This window comes from Aquila chrysaetos, chromosome 4 (assembly GCF_900496995.4).
Source record: "Aquila chrysaetos chrysaetos chromosome 4, bAquChr1.4, whole genome shotgun sequence".
In the NCBI taxonomy this organism is placed as follows: domain Eukaryota; kingdom Metazoa; phylum Chordata; class Aves; order Accipitriformes; family Accipitridae; genus Aquila; species Aquila chrysaetos.
In genome coordinates, this window is record NC_044007.1 from 51,784,090 (window position 1) to 51,804,839 (window position 20,750).

The following is a 20,750-nucleotide window of genomic DNA, read 5'->3' on the forward strand; positions in this document are numbered from 1 at the left end:
GCGCCTCCTCCTCCCGCCTTCTCTTCGCCGCCTCTCCGTGCTGCGGCCGAGAGCCTTGCCGGCCTCCCCCCCCCCCCCCCCCCCCCCCCCCGCGCTCCTGCCCGCGCCGCCATGGGGAGCCCGCAAGGCAGCCCCGGGCGGGGCGGCCTCGGCCTGCTCGTCCTCTTCTTTCTTCTGCTTCTGTCGCCCGTGGTGGTGAGTCTCTCCCGGGGAGGGTGCGGTGGGGGAGGCCGGGCCTCCCGGCATCGGCGGGTGCCCGCCGTGGGGAGCGGCGTCCCCCCGGCTGTTGCTTCAGGGCTGGGGAGAGCCGCGGTGACTCCCCGCGCTGCCCGAAGCCGGGGGTCTCCCGGGCGGGGGAGCTGGCCGAGGGAGGCGGCTGTCCCGCCGGCCGCCAGCTGTGGGTTAGGCCGCTGGGCTCGGGGCGGCGCGGAGCTGAAGCGTGGTACCGGCGTGTCCCCTCCTTGTCCCCGGTGGGGCTCTCCCTCCCTTTTCCCTCACCCCTCGACTCGGTGCCGGGCGGGACGGAGGCGGGGGCCGGAGTGAGGCAGGAGTGCGGGACAGTCCGGTGACACGGCAGGCCCGCCTGGGAGTACCTGCGGCGCGAAGGCGGGCGTGCTCGGGCTTAGCAAACTTCAGCTTGTGCCCGCTCCTGGACCCCGGCTATGGCGTACAGCGGCAGCTGCCCGGGATGCCGCGTTCCCGTGGTGTGTGCCCTGGTTATGCAATGCCCGATGCATGCGAGTAGCCGTGCGGTCGGTCACATGTTCGTGCAGAGGCTTGCATATGTCCTCAGCGTCTGGTTCGGTTTGCTCAGCGTGTTTCTTATGCTAGGTGACAGCTTCCTGGAAGTAATAGTCCCTGTGTAGCAAGACCTGCATTTTACCGATGTGTAAATATTAAGACTCTGTGCTTTCTTAAAGTTAAGGACTAGAATACGTTGGACTTCTTGATATTTTAGGAAAAATACTGTAAAACTGTCACTCCTCTCAGTTGTGTTTTGTTTATGCTGTAGTTCAGGATGGAAGTGAGATATTCCACATTCCTTGGGAGAAGCAAGGAGTGTCTTGTGAGCCTTAGTGTTTTTTCCGTTGGTTCCCCCCCCCCCCCCCCCAGTCAACTTAGAGACATAATTTCTAGGTCAAGTTTTATGCTTAACCGTTTTTAAACTCACAAGTTTGTCATCCTGTGTGTGTGCGCTGAGGTTCTCCTGTTCTTATATCCTCTTCAAACAACTTTTTAAAGAGCTTGAACAGAAAACTAGGAATTCATTCTTCTATTACCACTGGCAAAGCTGGTTGTTTAGTAATGACTCATGATCTCTAGGTGGGTAGGTAATGGATTTCACACTTTACCAACACTCCTTTATGTAATGTTTTTGGAGGGAGATGCCACCTTGTAGCAATGAGGTGTGTCCTAGGCTGGTAAGGAAATGACAAGATGCTTTCCTTTAGGTGAGAGAAGGATATTGAGCTAGAGGAGCTTGAAACAAGTTCCCCTAAGATTTAAGGGATCCTTGTAGAGGATGTGGCTTTGTGGTCCATGAGAAGTAAACACTGCAAAATTACTTTATCCATGCATGTTTCAGTCTTGTAATGTAAGAAGGTAAAACTTTAATTTTTTTTGCCATTAACTCTTACTTACAGCCTAACAAGTCACCAAGTGGACCTTGATATCTTTCAAAGAGAAGCTGGTCCTTCAGTTAGACTGACCCTATATTGTGTTAGATGCTTGCAGAAGAGAAGCATTGTGAAGGTGAACCTGTTCTCTCCCTCAAGTGTACTGGTAGTGGGATGTTTTCATGCTTTCAGCTGTGGTGTGTATAAACCAAAGTGCCATATGTCATGCTACTTCTTTAAAAAGAAGTCAGTGGGCTAGAGTGGCATTTCAGTTTGCAATCCTTCCATTACGTATGCTTTCACAATGAAGTGTTCAGCCTGTATAGGATGTATCTTTCACTCTGAACAGTGCATGGTACCAGACTTGTGCCAGCTAACCCATTACTAGTTGATAGTTAACTACCCATTAATACCATCTAAGAACTACATTGAAAGTCTTGGATCCTTTAGTCCTGTTTCTGAATGTGTACTTAGAGGAGGATGAAGTCTTGAAACTGTTCTTGTTCTCTTATGAACATCCTAATGTAGTGGATGGCATCTTGTGTGCTTAATGGCAGCTGTTTCAGTTGATCCTTGTTATTTATACTAAGACACAAGCTGTCAAACTAGTGACTAAGCAAGATTGGACACAGGTTTCCTATCAGCAACTGGGATCCCAAGCTGTAGGATATATTTGAGTTTCTGAATTCTGTGGGAAGATGTTAATGGCAGGTGCTGCTTTGTCTCAAACTTGCCGAGTGGCCTGCAGTCCCGTGTTACCTGACCTTGGGCATGAAGTTCTAAAATGTCTGTGTGAAGCAGCTTGCTTGGCAGGGCTGGCAATGTAGCTTCAGAACAAGACAGAAACCACTGAAGTCACATCCTGGAAAATCAAGAATGACTTATTCATAGTCTTTCTGGATGGAAAGTAAGGAAGCCTTCTTAGAAGGGGAGAGATGACTGAAGGGAATGACTGGTAGATCTGAGTAGCAGTTTGCTAGGCAGTAGACAAAATTTAAGTGTTGTGCAGTATTAGTACTATTCCTCTGCAGGGCATCAGAGGTATTTTGGTGCAGATGGCCTTAGTGGCAGATAGCTGCTAGTTAGGGGCCCTATGCTTTCTGATCATGCATGCAATAAGTGTGTATTTTCCCAATAAATCATTGACAGCTAACACCAGCTTGCTCCCACAGATACTGAACTATTACCATTATTGCAACTTTCTCTTTCTACTTGACCTTGACAGTCCTGTGACAGGTGAAGTGTGCTTGGATAACTCCAGAATTGGGGCTTGCTTTGCCTGACCAGGGGTAGCTAATGATTTTTCTGTCTGAAAGGGAACAGTCCCCTACCTATGAGCAAAGGAACAAGAGGAGCTTGGCAGACAAAGCTTGATTCTGAATTGGCTGCCTCTGAACAAGTTTCTGAAAGAGACATAGTAAAAGTAAGAATGAAACCTGTAATGTTCCCTTTAGTCTGTGGATCTCCTCCTCTCACAGAGAGGGCTGTGAGGTAATGTGTAACTTCTGGGGCAGATCTGCAAATTTGACCTGGTCACCTGTTTCCATAAACCAGTCTTGCCGCTTATTAAGGGTAATGTGGTATTGTGTTTCCCTAGAACTCAATTTCTCAACCTAGTGGGAAATATCAACTAAGTGTGGTGTGGACTAGATATTAAGAGAGTGGGGAGGGGAAGAGTATGTGATTTCCTGGAATCTTTCTTCTTGCCCTGCAAGATCCCAGATGTGCCATCCTAGATGAAAGAAGGGGAAACAGCTGTATCTGATGCTGGTGCCTTTTCCATACATTAGTAATCTTAATTTGGAGAGCCAAACAATGTTCACTTGTCATCTGGTATTTGCAAGACTACAAATAGTTGCTGTTTCTGTGTACAACATCATCATTGTTCTTTGTCTGCTTAACAGCTACATATTCATTTTTGGTGATGGCTAATGTTGCTGGAAGCATTGAAGATATTGATTTGTTTCAACATGAAGTTGAAACAACTTGGACTGAAGTAAACGTGTTTATGATCTGTTGGAATGCTAGTTTTATTACAAACAAATGATAATGCCTGGGAACCAGAAAGCTGTAGTAGAACCTTTGTAGAACATTAATAGTCATGAAATGACCATACTTTCTCATGTGCAAGTTATTTCTTAGGGCTTCTGGAGCTCTGATGTGAGGTGAAATTTCTCTTCAAACAGAGTAAGTCTACCAGAAGTAGGAATACACTTTTCTGAACTCTGGGGATGTACTGAAAGCTAGTGTTAGTGTACTGCCAGATAGTTTCTAAGCTGTGCTGGGGGCAGGAGGGTATAGCCTTAATCTAGGGTTAGGTTGCTATTGCTTTGTAAAGTACTTGGGGAAAGTCCCATTTTAAAATATGGAGCACTTAGTAATGTGATCTTTTTTTTTTTTTAAAAAAAAAAAGCCAAAACCCAGTCCTGGGTTAGTCTTATGGAGTATCTTGCCTTGTTTAGAAGACAGTTGGATTCACCACAGCATTGCTCTGTTAATTTTGGGGCTAGGAGGGCTTTCACTCAAGATGATTGTTCACCCACATCTTCAGTGACTTGAAAGTCTGACTCTGCCAGCAGTGGCTTTCTTTAACTGTGACTTATTTACAACCATGCTTACTCATCCCTATCTCTTCCTGCCACTATAGGAATGTTCCTCTGAAAGAATGGAAAGAGCAAAGTACTTGTCTCATTCTGTAACTTAATCTAGTTTTTACTAGAGGGTTTTTGGGGGAAGAACTTCCAGCTGTATCTTATCAATGGTAATGGAGTAGTTACTTAGTTACTTGTAGTATCCCCAAATACCGTTTGAACCTTAGGAGACCAGCCCTCTCCGGTATTTTGTGGCTGACTCAGTAATGAGCATGCTATTGACTTGTTAATGTGCGAGAGCTATGTTGATGACTTTAGGCTTCTGACTTCGAATGATTTGGTGTTTTTTAGGCTTATTGACTTGGTTCAACCACTGTAAATCAAAGATCACCAAAGCTTACCAGTTCAGGGAACAAATTCAGACTTTTATTAGTGAGATCCTGCTAGGTCATAGCATAAATATCTAATCTTAGATTGTCTCTGAAATCATGTTCTTGGTGTTAATACTAAAATAGAGTATTCAAACTTGCAGTTCTAGGTCTAAGTGCTCTTCCAGTAGTTAAAAGTAACTGATCCGTTCAGCTTTTCTAAACAGGCTGAAAGTTTGAGTGATAAACATGTTGATTTTTCCATTGTAGGTTTTATTGATGTGGAACTTCAGTAATATGGTTCTAAATTCTTTTTTCAAATTACAAGTGTAAACTAACACTAGGCTGAAACATGTCATCTTGCTTTATTTTCTTGTGTGTTTAGCTGAATACTTTTTGGTGCATGACCAAGTGTTGTGTGCAAGTAAGTTGCTTTATGTTCTGTCCTGAAAATGATGGCAAAAAGCCTTCTAGGTAAATTTATAGACATAATACAGCTTGTATTTTACCTTGTATCTGTGTAGTTATAACCAAGGAAGTGTTACCTTGAAAAACAGATAACATTTTAAAAACAATAGAACTCTCAGTTGGCCTGATGTGATAGCTGAAATTTACTTTAAGTTTTTCTAGGTAAGAAATGCCCTGGTAAGTTTTTTGTAACTACCACACTTTCCACTCTGGAAGAAGCCAATTCTTTCTGAAAAGAGTGGGCTGATAATTTTGGGGGCTTTAAATATTAAGAAGTGTTAGATAAGAAGACTTAATGAAGCAAAGAAAGTGTTTTTGAGAAAGTGTTCATAGGAAGTATGATTACAAACTGTTCTAGACTAAACATGGAAGCTAGCCTGATACTGAAGAAATGCCTAATTCTGTTCTTGTGGGCAGTAGTAAGCAGCTCAAAATTCTTTGCCCTTTTGCAAGAATAGCAGTGAATCTCTGCTTCCTCTTGAAGAGATGATTAATTCACTTCTGACATTGGTACATACAAACACTAAACTATCTTCTTTCCACAGTAGTAGATTGTTTGCTCATGAAACTGGAGTATACAGGTGTGAGGAAACAGAGGTGAAGATAGGGTATTCTGAATTTGCAGCAAAGAAGTGTTGACTTAGATTAATTTGATGCATGGACAAATTTACAATGTAGTTTCTGTAAATAGTCTCCAAGTTATGGGAATTTAACTTTTTGGCTTATGCTGGTGTTAAACATTCAGTGTTTACAAGTGCAGTCTTAAGGGGTGCTTTCTAACTTGTGTGTAAGAATATGGTGATCCTTAGCAGCTGGTTACAAGTTTAGCTAGAAGAAATGCTGGAGTAGACAAATGAAATAGTGATCTTGATGAGTGGTACTTAAACTGACTTTTGGATCTGGATTATAGTGAGTAACTTTGAATTGGGCCATGTTACCTAGGTTAAGTTAAGGGAAAACATTTCTAATAGGGTCAGATAAATTGGTGATGGTTATTGTCCTGATCAAAAAGTACATCAGTAATTCTTTTCTTTAAAGAACTGTCAGCGTAGTTCAGCACAACACATGTTGTGGAGGCGTAATTCTGGGTAGCTCCTGGGTATTATGAACACAGTGTTTCAGGGACCTCTCTGGTCAGTAAACAATATTATTCATGGTCAAGCACAAAGCGCAGCAGTCTGTCCTTGCAGCGTAAGCACGTGGCATTTCTACAAATGCTAGGTCAAGGTTGTTCAGGAGATACAAATAGGTCGGTTATCTCTCAAACTGTACCATGCAAACTTCTGATCAGAGCTGGCACAAGTGTAGTAAATGTTTGTGCAGTCTGCTTTCCACTTGCAGCCCAGGTGCATAGGGAAAACCTTGGAGCTGTCTTAAAGCTTTTGCTGTAAATAACTTGTTATTGCATTAAATGTTTTAATTTTCAGAGTAAGTATTTTGGCTTAGCATTTCAGATGTCTTGGTGTCAGCACAACTGAATGAAAATGAGGCTCACAAGGTGCCATTGTCCTTTTTCAATTCCCTATATTTTATGCACATGATAAAGAACCCGTTTCTGAATTTTTTCAATAGTCTCTTAAGTTGAAACATCTTTAGAATGAGGCTTGAAGCTTTTTTCTTTTTACTTAGCACTGTAAGCCCATTTAAATGTTGCATGCTTAGGCTTGAAAGTGGTGATGGAGAGCATCCTTTGAGATTGTGACAATATATGGCATTCTATGGTGAATGCAGAGCTGTGAAGTTCTGTTTCAGAATCCTTTATGCTGCTACCTCCTCAGTCTGTCACTGTAAGTGAAGTGACTGAGTTTGCAAGAAGGATTAAAAGTTGGCAGGAGGAACTGAAATACTGCGTATAATCAATATTCTTCTCTCCATGTACACTGACTCGTGTTCTGAAGTGACAGTTTAACCCACTAATCGTATGCATTGTCTTGCATGAAGGAATTTTCTACATCACCTTTTTCTATTTGGAGGTGCTATTCAAGTACTGATTTAGGTTTTTCTCGAGTAACTCTTATACTTGGTCTTCACTATAGACAGTGCACTTCCTATTTTGAGGCTGGGCAAGGAAGGGTGGGGAGCTGAGCTGGACATCAGTGGTGATGTGCACCGTGTCAAAAACACATACTTTTGTTAATTCGTGTTTTATGTAGTACATGCTGGTGTTTAAATTAGCAGGAAGTTACCTAATCTGGATTGTAAATGACTTTTGGAATGGTAGCACCTAAACTCTACAAGAGCTGAGGAATTTGGCAACTATACCTTGCAGTTAATCAGTTGTGTTGTGTTGATTAGGTACTTCCGCAATTGTGTGTCTGGTATGGGGAATGTGGAGTTGCTTCTGGAGACAAGAGATACAACTGTGCTTATGATGGACCACCAATAGCACTACCAGAGGATGGCTATGACTTAATGCAGGTGAGCTTCTTTTGGAGGTCTGCTGCTAAAAATAATTCTCCTACACTTTAGAGTTCTGTATTGGGTTCTGTTGGACCTACACTATGACCTTTAGCTTTCTCATCCTAACTTGATGAGAAAGTGAACAGATTATCTCTGATTTCTCAGGTAGAGCTCATAGCCCCAGCTGTGTGAAGGTAATTTATGTCAGTTTCTGTTCAGAGATAGAAGTCTCCAAAACCTGTGATTACAGGCTTTCACAAACATAACCTTAATTAAAGGATTGGTTCACTTTCCTGCATGTTTTCCTCACTGATTTGGGCACTCTTTAGTCAGACTGGGTTTTTTTAGGACTCTTCCAAACTATGATACATTCTGCAGTTACGCCATCCTGATCTCTAAAGGACAAGACTAAACTATGTTTTCCATCATCTGATCATTTCTGATCTCTTCCTTAAATAGGAAGGCAGTAACTGTACTCATTCACATGGAGCAAACTTGGACAAAGTTTAGTCTCCTTAGCTGTGCCTAGTGTGAGACCATATTTCCTTATCTGGGCTTTGGCTGTCAAAGTGAACAAAACCATGGTCAAAATACAATTTGTTTATTTGATGCACAGTATAGGATGATATTGCCAGACTTGTATTCTGGCAGATGATAGTTCAAAGCTTTAAAGTGTGAAATAGCTATTGAGTTAAACAGTGGTTTGGCTGGTGGTGGGAGTGACTTAAATATGTAGGTGAGCTAACTACTGTTTTGTACTGTTTCTGAAGACTTAATGTACAGTTCTTGTATGTTACTATCAGTTATACTTGTATTAAATGCATTTGTCTCTTCTATAAACTGAACATGAAATAGCTCTTCCAGGTAATCAATGATTTTTGTGCTTAGTGGCTTGCCTTCTGAGACTTCAAAATCTGATACTATCCAGAAGGCATACTAGAGGATAAGCTGCAGGAATACTTTCAACTTGGATAAACATGTGTTGTCCCCTTACTCATAGACTCTCAAATACCATTATCATTCTATATATAGACCCTGGTGACTAAAGATCATCTGAAGGAGCTTTAAAAAAAGGAAGTGATACCTTGAATAAAAAGTTATTCTTTCCCTGTTCTCTAAAGAATCTTGTTGGCTAGACTGGTTTTTTTTCTATGCCTCTCCCACAGCAACAGCTAGTCTTCTGAAATATGCTGAGGCAGAACCCATAACTATAATGAGTTCTGAAGTCTTAAACATGCTTTTCCTTCCTTTCCCCCTGATCTCAATACTGTTTTTATTTAAGGAACTCTGTCCTGGTTTATTCTTTGGCAATGTTAGCACTTGCTGTGATGTTCGTCAGCTTCAGACTTTGAAAAACAACTTGCAGCTGCCTCTACAGTTTCTCTCCAGGTATGCTAATGAATGGCAAAGCAACTAGAGCTTTGTAATGTAATAAGAAAGCACATTAAGACTCTTCTGTTCCAATAGACTTTAGAAAAGGTGGTAATTTCATTTAAAGGCTTATTGGAGCAAGCTCTTGGAGAGACTTCCTCATCCATATTGGGGGCTTTAATTTCATGAAACAACTACTTGCAGTCTGGCTTGAGTTAGTTGGTAGAATAAATACTACCTGAGTTTGTCTCAAGCTATTGTATTTGTAACGAAAACTTCAGAAGAGGGTGACATAAAGTACTGTTCAGTCTTCTTGTTTGAACAGAAGTCTTCGTGCTAGCAGCAGTTAAGTTTTCCTTCAAATTCTAGTCAAATTCTGCTTGTATCTGCTATTTGAGGTGGGCAGTTTTGCTAGTGAATGATGTTGATGCTAGTGAATGATGTTGATGCTACTGATGAGTATTAAACAATTTTAAGCACCAACTGATGTTTTGTTACTGAATAAACACTTACAGAATTTAAATATTTTGTTCTGTCACTCCGAGTAGAACGTTTACACTTGCTGTGTAGGTCAAATCAGATATGCCTTGCATCTTTACCTCTTAATCTGATTACTGCATTGACTTTCCTACCCAGATGTCCCTCGTGTTTTTACAACTTGATAAACCTCTTCTGTGAACTGACTTGCAGTCCAGATCAGTCTGACTTTTTGAATGTTACAAGCACCATACCTTATTATGATCCAATTTTAAAAGAGAACAGAAGTAGCATTACAGAGCTGCAGTACTTTATTGGAGAACGCTTTGCAAATGGTGAGTAAACAGTGTGTTAATTTACCTAGGCTTTTGTCAAGGCAACAAGACCAATACTTTCTCAGGAAGAGTTGGGAGGGGGAAACATCTCTCTGACTGTCTTCTGATGTTTGAGGCATCAAATAGGTACCAGTAGGTTCCCCTTGAAACTGCTGGAACACTAACTTCTGCCTGGGTAGGAGATATTACACTGACACTATTAATAGTGTTTTTGAAGACTCAGACGAGACTGGACTTTTATACATATGGTTAATAGCTGATAACCCTGATGACTAACTTCAGAAAAACAAAGTTGTTGCCAAATACTGAATGTGGAAAGCCTATGTGATATTGAAACTGTCTAGCAAGTATGATAGTAAAGTTTGTACACGGAGCACTACAATGGCTGTCTATGAGGTACTCGCCCCTCTTGAAAGGGACTGTTCTAATCCTTTGTCAAATCCAAAGTTTTTTTTTCTAAGAACAAACAGATTTGGGTTGTATTTTGGTTTTATAGCGAACTTGAAGTATTAGCTCGGTCTTTACACACTTTGTGCAGTAACCTTTAATCAAGTTATGAGATGCTTGAAAGTCATATATGGCCTACAGGTCAAAAGTACCTTAAATATTTGTCAACTTCCTCTGAAAGGAACTTTAGATTAAGTACTGTTCCCTCTTCAACAGTAAAGTAGGTTCTAGTGTACTGCAAGTAGGCCACCTGAATCTGCATTAAGATAGCTGTAACAAAGGATTGTAACCTTGAATACTGTAAATACAACCAAAAGCATTATTTTACTAACTTAAGATGTTTCCTCTTGAAAGCTATAAGCATGTTCTTTGAACTTGGTGAGTCTGTAATTATTAGAAATACTTGGAATGCTCACATAAATTATAACATTGGTTTAATGACTCTTCTGTCTTCATACACTCTTCCTAGCAATGTATAATGCCTGCAAAGATGTGGAGGCTCCATCAAGTAATGTTAAAGCACTGGGGCTGCTGTGTGGGAAGGATGTCAAGGACTGCAATGCAACCAACTGGATTGAGTACATGTTTAGTAAAGACAATGGACAAACTCCTTTCAGTATTATTCCTATCTTTTCAGGTAAGAAACTGAACAGTCCTTGCCTTTGAAGCTTCTGACAAAGGCTGTGTGCTATAGCTAGTGTATTGATTTGTTAAACAGCTGCCTAGCAATGAATGTCTGCAGTCAAAGGCTTTCAAAGCAATGTAAGCTAAACCAATTATCTTTTTTGATTTCTGCTTGGAAGTCATACTTTGTGCTTGCTTTGTATGCAGCTTCTTACTGTATAGATCTCAGACTCATTAAGGGATGGACTGAGCTTGGGCAACTGGATAGCTTGTATTTCTTGAGAAACTAGGACAAGTACCCTGATCCTTTAGGATTTCTTTGTAAGGAAGTTGTTACACATTTCACAATCTGAACAGATGAAGGGGATGACAAATTGTTGCTGGGATGATAGAGGTATGTGCTTATTAGTTTTATAGACTGAAGTGTTCTAAAACATGACCAGTTATTTAGTTGACAACTGTAAATAGTCATTACCTGCTATGGAAAAGGCAGTGGCTTCTTCAGCTATAACACCAAGAAAAGCTACTCTATAAAGAGGCTACAGGCTTTCATATAAAGGGTTAACTCATTTAACTGGGAAGCTTGTGTTTTGAAGTTCTGAATTTTTACCTGGTAGTGAACTGGCTCTGCAACTTCTGATTTGTCATAGATGCTCCTGTCCGTGGCATGAATCCTATGAACAATGCTACCAAAGGCTGTAATGAGTCTATGGATGATTCAACAGGACCATGCAGCTGTCAGGACTGTTCAGTTGTTTGTGGTCCAAAACCTCAACCCCCTCCATTGCCTACTCCTTGGCTTTTGTTTGGTTTGGATGCTGTGTATGTCATCATGTGGATCTCCTACATGGGATTTCTACTCATATTTTTTGCACTAGTTTTTGGAGTCTGGTGTTACAGGTAAAGCATTCAAAATGCTCAGCTCTGAAAGTCATTTGCCTTTTCCCTGAAAACTTCCTTTGCCCAGCACAGAATGCTTATGTCTTTACTTCCTCATCCAGCCGAAAGTCATGTTCTGTGGCAGATGCTTATACTTACAGGGAGTGTTCTAACACCTAAAACCATGTGGTAGAAAGTGAATGCAGAAGTCGGTTTAGTTGATGCGCAACTCATGGCATCCCTAGCTACAGGATCAAATACACAACTCTACAACTTTAATAAGCAAGAACTTGAGAGTATGAAAAAGTCTGGGGAAATGCATAAAAGTTTGACTTGAAGATAATGGGATTGTAGGAACTCAATTCAGAATCATTGGGAGAGAGCAAGATATAGTATTGGCGGCCACATGCAATCATAACATAGTTTTCCTGCAGGCTAATACTTGTAACAAAACAATTGCTGCCCTATTGCAAATTAAGTCATGAATACTTAGTCTCCTGTTTTGAAAAAAACCTAAACAAAAGCTGAGCTTCCAGTAATTATAGCATTTTGTAAAGTAAGGAGTAGCAAGGCAGCTTCTCTGTGCTATGTGATATTTGCTAGTAAAGTGCACAAGTAGCTGTAGCTATAAATGCTTTGGTGTGGGTGTGCTAGCAGTGGAAACCTATTAATATTTCTTAATAGCATTTTCCAGAGGCTTCCACTATCTAATATCCTTAAGTATGGTGGCACTTTTCAGTACAACTTTAATATTGTTCAGTTATGACCAGGAATCTGAAATTGCTGTGTAATAAGAATTAAATCTGTGTGGAAGAGGATAGTGGGTGCAACAAACTTATGACACGCTCAGCAGTCTTATCTTACTGGGCAACATGCATAGTAAACTACATGAAATGGTAGGGGTGTTTGAGATGTCTGGTTCATAGCCCAAAGCATCCTGCCGTAATTGGAGGTCTGATTAGATTACCATGAGGAGGCTGTTGAACTTATCTCCTGCTCTGGGTATCAGGAATGAGTATAAGCAATATAGGTCTGTCATAAGTGTTCTATGCTATAACTTGTCTGTCTTCAGGACAGGAAGAAAGTACCTTATTTTCCTTTTTCCTCACTTCTTCTTTTCTTCAGGCTAAGGAGGTGTAACTTAAGCAGTTTGACTAATGAAGTAAAATATTTCTAATGTAGAAATCTCTTGCAAATGTTAGCACTCTAAGTTATGATCAATTTAAAGAGATTTTCTGTGCTGTTAATGCTACTGATCTTCTAAATATGAGTAAAGAATGTGTGCTTTATCCAAGCTGGAAAAGTTTAAGACAGCTGATGTGGCTGTAAGATGTTCCAAAGGATCATACAGCTGGAGATTGCTGTTCTTGAGTGGATGGGTGTAGGGGAAACATGATGCCTATAGATTCTGAGGGAGTCAAATATCAAATTTATTACTAGCATTGGACTCCATTCTTACTGTACAAACCCCAAAAGATACCTTTTTGGGGGAGCAGGGTAACATAGCTTTTTGTCTTGCAGGAGGCGGCACTTTGTCTCAGAGTACACACCAATTGACAGCAATGTAGCCTTTTCTGTGAATTCCCATCGTGACAATGGTATGTCTTGGATAAGAGCAATAGAATTATTAGAAACCCAGCTTAAGTATGTCCCCTTCCTGTGGATGGGCTCTGGAATTTTAGCGTTGTTAGGCCATATAATCCATTCTTACAGGTCTTTATTTCACTCTTTTGGCCAGTATCTCTCTTTTGGAGTAGTACTTAACCTTATTTTGCTGGATGCTGATAGCCCTGGGTGCACAGTTTATGGATCTAGTGATGCTAATCAGAAGTTCTGGAGTGCTTTGTAGCTGGGGGGCTGAGGGGGCAACATGATGCTAAAATCAATTTAATCATGTTCTGACCCATCCATGCATGTATCCGTTCAAAGCATGTCATGAAAGAACTGTATTTTAATTTGTGTAGCAGCTGAGATGTAGCTCATTTTAATGCTTATGTATCTTTTAGCTGCTTCCTATCTTTATTTGCTATGCCTGCTGTTGTCAAAGACAACTTTACATTAGAAGGGGCAGTGTTAGGTACAAGCTGGTTTGTGCCACCTTGACCTCAGTCAAGGATTGGCCCCTGGGTCTGACTGTCAGCGTAGACATAGCTTCTGGTGCTTACTACAAACAGAGCTAGAATAAAATTTCATCTTTCCTAGTGGACTTCAAGAAAATGCTGCTTAACTGACTTCTCAAACATTTACTGTTTACTTCTTGCTCTTACAGGGAAAATTACCTGTGGTGAAAGGCTTGGTGAAAGGTTTGAGAATGGCCTAAGGATGACATTCACATCATGGGGGGCTTTCTGTGTCAGAAATCCACGTCCTGTTATCCTCTTCTCTGTGGTCTTCATTGCAATGTGTTGCTCAGGCTTCGTATACGTTAAAGCAACTACAAACCCTGTAGATCTCTGGTCAGCCCCAAGCAGCCAAGCTCGCAAGGAGAAGGAGTACTTTGACAAACACTTTGGGCCTTTCTTTCGTACTGAACAACTTATTATTCGAGCGCCAAACAGCCATCCAGACACCTATTCGCCTTACCCATCAGGAGCAGATATACCTTTTGGGCCTCCACTTACTAAAGACATTCTCCATCAGGTAATTGGGACTTTCCAAGAGAAAAGATGTAAACATACCTAACAGGTATAACCATATGGAATTGGCTTCCATCTGTAATGCCATGTGTCCAATAAGACAGTCACTAGATACTCATATTAAAAATTTTAGTCTTGCTATAAAAGCTTTTCACTGAAAACCTTTCTGTTAGAAGTAGACTTGCAAGCTAAGTTGCAGTAAGTATTCTTGGTGTGAACGTGGACATAATAGGTTTAGTAACATGCTCTTATTGACATGTGCCACTGTCCCTGGAAACTTACAGGATTATTGCATGCACTTAAGTCCTGTCTTGCAAGGAAAAAGCTTTCTTGTGCTGCTCTTAAACTATGGTTTGGTTTGTTTTTTCAAGGTACTGGATTTGCAGGATGCTATTGTCAACATAACTGCTTCTTTTGACAATGACACTGTAATGCTGAAAGACATTTGCCTGGCTCCTCTTGCTCCCTACAACAACAACTGCACTATACTGAGCGTACTCAACTACTTTCAGAACAGTCATTCCGTTCTAGATCATGCTATTGGGGATGAGTTCTTCGTCTATGCTGACTACCACACTCACTTCTTATACTGTGTTCGGTAAGCAGTTTGAAAAAATGTGTAATCATACTGTAGGCCAGCTAGGTCTTTGTCTTGCTGGCAAACAAAACTAGCTAGTTCTCACTCCCCCCTTGAACCTTTTCCTACTCCTTTTTAAAAAACTCACAATACTATGTGGAACTGCAGATTAGTATAGGTTGCTTGTGTTTCTGTGTCTTAGTACTTCAGCAGGAGTTACGTTTTGATCAGGTTTCCAGTTAAGCTTGGTTTGGGGCAGACACTGGCTCTGGTATAGCTTAAACATGTTTCAAACACTTCTGAGAAGTAGAGTTCTGTAACAGAAGACAGTTTCGAAGCTTTCACTTCAGTTTATAGTTCAGTTGGGTAGAAGCTATTCCTTGTCTTAGAAGCTATAAGGAAGACACCTTTAAAACTGTAAAGTCAAAGCAAACATAGGACAATGTATCACTAGCAGTCTTATCTTGTTTCTCTCTTGGTAATCAGTTATAATGCAACAGCTTTTTACTTTTGTCCTGTGGTGCTGTGCCTCAGTAGTCAAGCAGAATCTAACAGTTATTTATTGCTGGTGGTCTCTTTAGGGCTCCTGCATCACTGAATGACACAAGCTTGCTTCATGATCCCTGCTTAGGAACATTTGGTGGACCTGTATTTCCATGGCTGGTGTTGGGAGGATATGATGGTAGGCGTCAAAACAGTATTGTCGTTTTAAGTCTTCAGAGTACATACTTGTGTGCTGTCTTTTGCACTAAAGGTGCATTCTCATTAACACAGATATTTAAATGCACTCCAGAGAAACTGGAGATTTGTTAAACTTTCTATAAGTAAGGATATTCTAAATAACTTTTCAGTAGATCAGTTCTGAGATTGGAGGCAGACTACTCTGGAAGTGCAAAATGCAAGCAGTGTATTACTGGAACATACTAGCTTTGTTGACAAGTATCCAGATATTTAGTCTGCTTTGGGCCTGCTAAAGGATCTCTAGTTTCTGGAGACTACATAAAGATATGAAGTATCTCAAGTTGATGTGCTGGGATGTGCATGTATTTTTGCTTTTGAGTTAGAATACTAAGTTTAGTCACTGATCTGACAAAGCAGTTAAGAAAAGATTAAGGTGTTCACAAAGGAGATCCTTCCATAATTATTCTGAAGCCAGAATTTTGTTCAAGCAATTTATCCAATTAAATATAACTTGATAGATACATCAAACACAAATGTACTAAAACAGGCCTTGAAGGCAGGCACTTCTTGATTAAACTGTAGGGTTTTTGTACTTGCTTTGAGAAAAATCTAAGAATGCAAGAGGCACAGTATTTAGGAAACCACATCCTGTTTCTCATTAGATGGAAAGTCATAAGCACTGGTTATATAGTAGCCCCTTGTCTAACCATGCAACAACTTAATATCAGAGTGCCATGAACATGGTAAATAATGAATAATTACTTTTGAGTACAATCTGGAGTGCTTATCAGCTTCTATTCTTATTTCAGTAGTGTGTTTGAGAACTCAGTGTTGTTAAACAGATTGCATTTAATGGAGTTGTAGGGATGGGATTGCTTTGGACAATACTAATTTTAAACTTAATTGTACCTGCCTATACTGGAATGTAAGCTCCATTTCATAATGCCTGACAATTTTTTTCCTACTCCATAGACGATAACTATAATAATGCTACAGCTCTTGTTATTACTTTTCCTGTCAACAACTACTACAATGACTCAAGAAAGCTAATGAAAGCCTTGGCGTGGGAAAAAGAGTAAGTAGGCTTCCTGTATTCTGAAATGCATATGTTACTTTAAAGCAGCTTTAAATGTAGATACATGAAAAACACCTGTACTGTACTGCCAATTTTTCAGTATAACTACAGGGATGTTTTGAGAGGCAGCAAAACAGGTTAAGGACAAACTATACTGGTCATAAGACTTTCACTTTATCTGGCGTACTTCATTTGCTTTGAGATTCTAGTCTTGTCAGTGACTGTCTAGTAGTACTTGCTGATAAGTAACTCTAGAAAGGATTTGATATATTTTACTTTGGCTAGAATTACACAGGTAGACTCTTCAATCTACTGGACTGTTAACAACCAGTGGAAACATCCAGCATTATCCTATAATTATTAAAGTTTAATTTTTAAAAACAACTTCCAGATGAGGATCTAAAGCTTTCACACCCTTCACCATCTTGAAGAGCTGATGTTGGCTTATACAGGCCAACTGCTCTGGCTAACAGTTCAGATAAAAAATACTGTACTAGAAAGTCTGAGACTAAGTACATGTATAACTAGTGTCTACCTGTGTCACAAGCACCTCTCTTCAGTTAGGGCAACTGAAATAAGGGCTAATAAATTTTTTAAGTATTGTAAGCAAGGTGCAGTCATATTTCATGTGTGTACTTCTAGGTCTAGCTTTGAGGAAAATTGTACTTACACTTTGAAATAGCTTATGCAAGATATCTGGTTGTCCTCAAACTCTGCAGAGAACATGGAAAGTATTTCAGCATAGTGTATTTCTAGTGCTTGGAGCAGGGTTCTAGGGGTGTGTAGCCAGCATCCCTCTTTTAAAAATGAAGAGAGTGTCTCAAAGTACTGTCTGGCCACAGTGCACTCTTGTACTACACAGATAATTTAAATTTGCCTTCAACGGACTTCCAAGTATTTCTAATACAAAATGTTTTATCTTTTAAAGTGTGACTGACTTTTTTTTTTTTAGGTTTATTAACTTTTTGAAGAACTATGATAATCCAAACTTAACTATATCATTTTCTGCTGAACGGAGTATTGAAGATGAAATCAATCGCGAAAGCAACAGTGATATTGGCACTGTGTTGATAAGCTATATTGTAATGTTTGTGTACATCTCCATAGCTTTGGGACATATCCAGAGCTGTAGAAGACTGCTGGTATGTGTATAGTTGTCATTGCTATAAACACTGAAGCTACAGCTTGCTGACTAGTTTTTCTTAGCTTTAAGTGACTTAAATATTTTTGCAGAATGCTTATACTCAATCTTGTCCTAAAGCATTGAGTCCTCCTTGGGTAGGAGCTAGGGGGAGCATTGTCCTTGTCACACTTGACAATTCATGTGTGCTTCATAGCCTCAGCTAAGTCTGTCTTCACTTGAAATGCGCAGTTAAGTTTATATATGTGGATCCTCAAAAGAACCAGAAAAGTAAGCTTTCTACTAACTACGCTAAATGTCAGAATGTGTTTTTTACCTTTGCTATAATCTGTGCTGTGTGATGATGCTGGTTTTGTTGACAGTCATTACAAATCTTTTAGGTGGATTCAAAGATCTCCCTGGGCATTGCAGGCATCCTGATTGTACTAAGCTCAGTGGCATGTTCTATCGGCATTTTCAGCTACTTTGGAATCCCACTGACACTGATTGTGATAGAAGTAATTCCCTTCTTGGTGCTGGCTATTGGGGTGGACAACATTTTCATTATAGTCCAGACGCTTCAGGTATGTATTCTTTCATATGGACTCTTCTAAATGTAGGCTGTTAACTTAGAGCAGGTCTTCTGCATTCCAGTGCTCAGCCCAGTTTGAGCAGCTCTGGACTCTCACAGGATATATAGTGATCTTGAAGACAACCAAGATTTTTATGTACATTCCTCCCTGCATTGCCTGTGCGCGTCGTCCCTGCCCCTGCCCCCCCCCAAAAAAAGTAAAATTAACACACCTGCTTTTTCTTACTGCTAGTTGATATCAGGCTCATTTAACATAGTTTCTGGTCCACATACTAATGATGTACAAATGAATAATATTTTTAACATCCTTCTCTGGTAGTTGTAGAACTTGACTACTACTTTGATCACTTGTACTTTTAGTGTATTGTGAGCAGTAATCATGGACTAAACTACATGCTTCAGACCAGGGACTTCTGACACTAAGTCTTAGTGGGTAATCAGCTTTCTAATTTGACAGGCTCAATAACCCACTGAAACTGGCACTGCCTCTGGTAAGTGTGTGGTTTTGGCTGAAGTACTGAACTTAGTACTGTATCTTAAGTTTGAAGCAAGGCAACAGGGGACGTTCATGCTCCTTTTGTATTAGGGAATCTCTGCTTTCTTTATCTAACTCAGGCTAATGCAGTGAAAATGATAAAAGATAGTTTTGGATGTTTGAAAGTTTGGGGGGGTTTTAAGCCATATGACAGCACTTTCTAAATTGCGTGATTCCTAATTATAATAAATTATTGCCTTAAAACAGAGAGATGAGCGCATTCAGGGTGAAACTCTGGATAAACAGATTGGCAGAGTCTTGGGAGATGTGGCACCCAGTATGTTTCTCTCGTCTTTTTCGGAGACTGTGGCATTCTTTCTTGGTAAGACTTCTTTAATATTTGAAGTTAAGGGCCTTATACCTGCATACTGAAAGAATAAATGCAAAACTAGAATATAAAAACAAAGCAAGAATTTGTAGAGGAAGTTTATCTTAGTTGTTCATTGCTGTAATCAAGTTTATTTGCCCTCTGCTGAGTATAGGTATTGTAGTACTTTAAGAGACTGGCACAGTTAAGAAGATGTAGTGCTGAATTTGTCAAGCTCTTAGGCTTGAATTGGCTGGAAGTTTTTACTGATTTGTAGTGACAGTCAAGTCTAAATTTGACCTTAGTAATATATCAAATATCAGGGCGTACTAGCTCCTACATTGTATTCGGTCATCTTGCCCCTTCTTGGAAAAACGCCCCTATGACAGATTATGTTTGAGGCTCACTCTTGCAGTATGTGTTAGAGGCATATCTTATGTTGTTACCCTTCAAGTATAAATTGGCTGTCTTTCATAATAAACTTACTTGGAGTGTAATTTGCCATTGATTCAACTTGCATTGAGTGGCCTAATATTGAAGCAAGATTTTGCTTGACAGCATTCCTTAACTACCCTCTTATGCAGCCTGCACAAGATTAATAACTTTGGAATTGAGAAATGTGTTAAAGCTAGTCACTTCTTTGCACAGCCTTAATGCTGTCAAACAGGTCAAAGACAGCAGTTGTAGCCAGGTTCATATCAGCTGTTTTCTTTACTTTGAAGAGAAAGGCTCTTTGTCCTGCTAACACTTAAATTGGTTATCTGTCTAGAAAATGCTCATGCATTTCTGAGAGAAGGGAGCTTGCTTGTTTAACAAACTGGGTCACTTCCTTCAGGGACACTGTCTACGATGCCAGCGGTTCGCACATTCTCCCTTTTTGCTGGAATGGCTGTGCTCATAGACTTTATTCTTCAAGTCACTTGCTTTGTAAGTCTCCTGGGCTTGGATATTAAGCGTCAAGAGGTGAGTATTAAATGCACTTGTAACTGCAGTGTGATACAGATGTCATCTTTTGCAGAACTGTACTAAATCTGGCATTAATCAATTTTCAGAGGAATAGACTGGATATTCTGTGTTGCATCAAAAGCAATGAAGAAATGAGTGGAGTCCAACGTTCTGAGAGCATCTTATTTCTGTTCTTCAGAAATCTGTATTCTCCATATCTGCTTAAGGATTGGATGAGACCAATAGTAGTATGTATACTTTGTGTGCAGTAAGCAGTCATCTAAACCTGAGCAAAAGCATAGTGAGCCTGAAGGTCTTGTACTGAAGAAAAATCTTCAACGCAATGGAACAAATGAAGCTTCTAGGATTTTTGCTTTCAGCATTAGTATTGGAATAAGCTTTTCTAACTGCAAGAGTATTTCTAGTAAATAAGAGGTTTGACCTTGGATTGTCTAAGGCCCAGATTTAAAAGTTGCATTACTGACAGTTGAATCGCTTTAGGCTTATGTAAAAAATCAGCACGTGTTGGCTCCTACACTGCATTAATCTAAAGTGGTGTTGCTGAGTCTGTGATTCACTTTGAGGTTACTGTGCTTATTTACAGAAGGTGTTTGGCATATCTTTCACTGCTGCCTTCCAAGTATAAATTTTCCCTTATGGCTGCAAAGGGAACTCTGAGTAGCTAGGTTTTACTGCCACTGTTGTA

At 40.2% G+C, this 20,750-nt stretch overlaps 1 protein-coding gene across 2 annotated transcripts in view; it reads left to right on the forward strand.

The window, feature by feature from the left end:
* Positions 1-20,750, forward strand: part of NPC1 (NPC intracellular cholesterol transporter 1) — a 27,906-nt gene continuing 7,156 nt past the window's right edge. The window contains exons 1-17 of one of the 2 annotated variants that reach the window (XM_030011306.2): positions 1-68; positions 100-195; positions 7,339-7,461; positions 8,726-8,832; positions 9,451-9,626; positions 10,543-10,710; positions 11,348-11,597; positions 13,098-13,174; positions 13,846-14,216; positions 14,584-14,810; positions 15,371-15,471; positions 16,443-16,545; positions 17,498-17,687; positions 18,067-18,249; positions 19,000-19,114; positions 19,935-20,062; positions 20,152-20,292. In XM_030011306.2, the coding sequence (XP_029867166.1) occupies positions 112-195; positions 7,339-7,461; positions 8,726-8,832; positions 9,451-9,626; positions 10,543-10,710; positions 11,348-11,597; positions 13,098-13,174; positions 13,846-14,216; positions 14,584-14,810; positions 15,371-15,471; positions 16,443-16,545; positions 17,498-17,687; positions 18,067-18,249; positions 19,000-19,114; positions 19,935-20,062; positions 20,152-20,292 (2,544 nt within the window). In that variant the 5' untranslated portion in view covers positions 1-68; positions 100-111. Of the gene's footprint in view, positions 196-7,338; positions 7,462-8,725; positions 8,833-9,450; positions 9,627-10,542; positions 10,711-11,347; positions 11,598-13,097; positions 13,175-13,845; positions 14,217-14,583; positions 14,811-15,370; positions 15,472-16,442; positions 16,546-17,497; positions 17,688-18,066; positions 18,250-18,999; positions 19,115-19,934; positions 20,063-20,151; positions 20,293-20,750 lie in introns of both variants that reach the window. The other variant, XM_030011305.2, reaches the window with a different exon arrangement.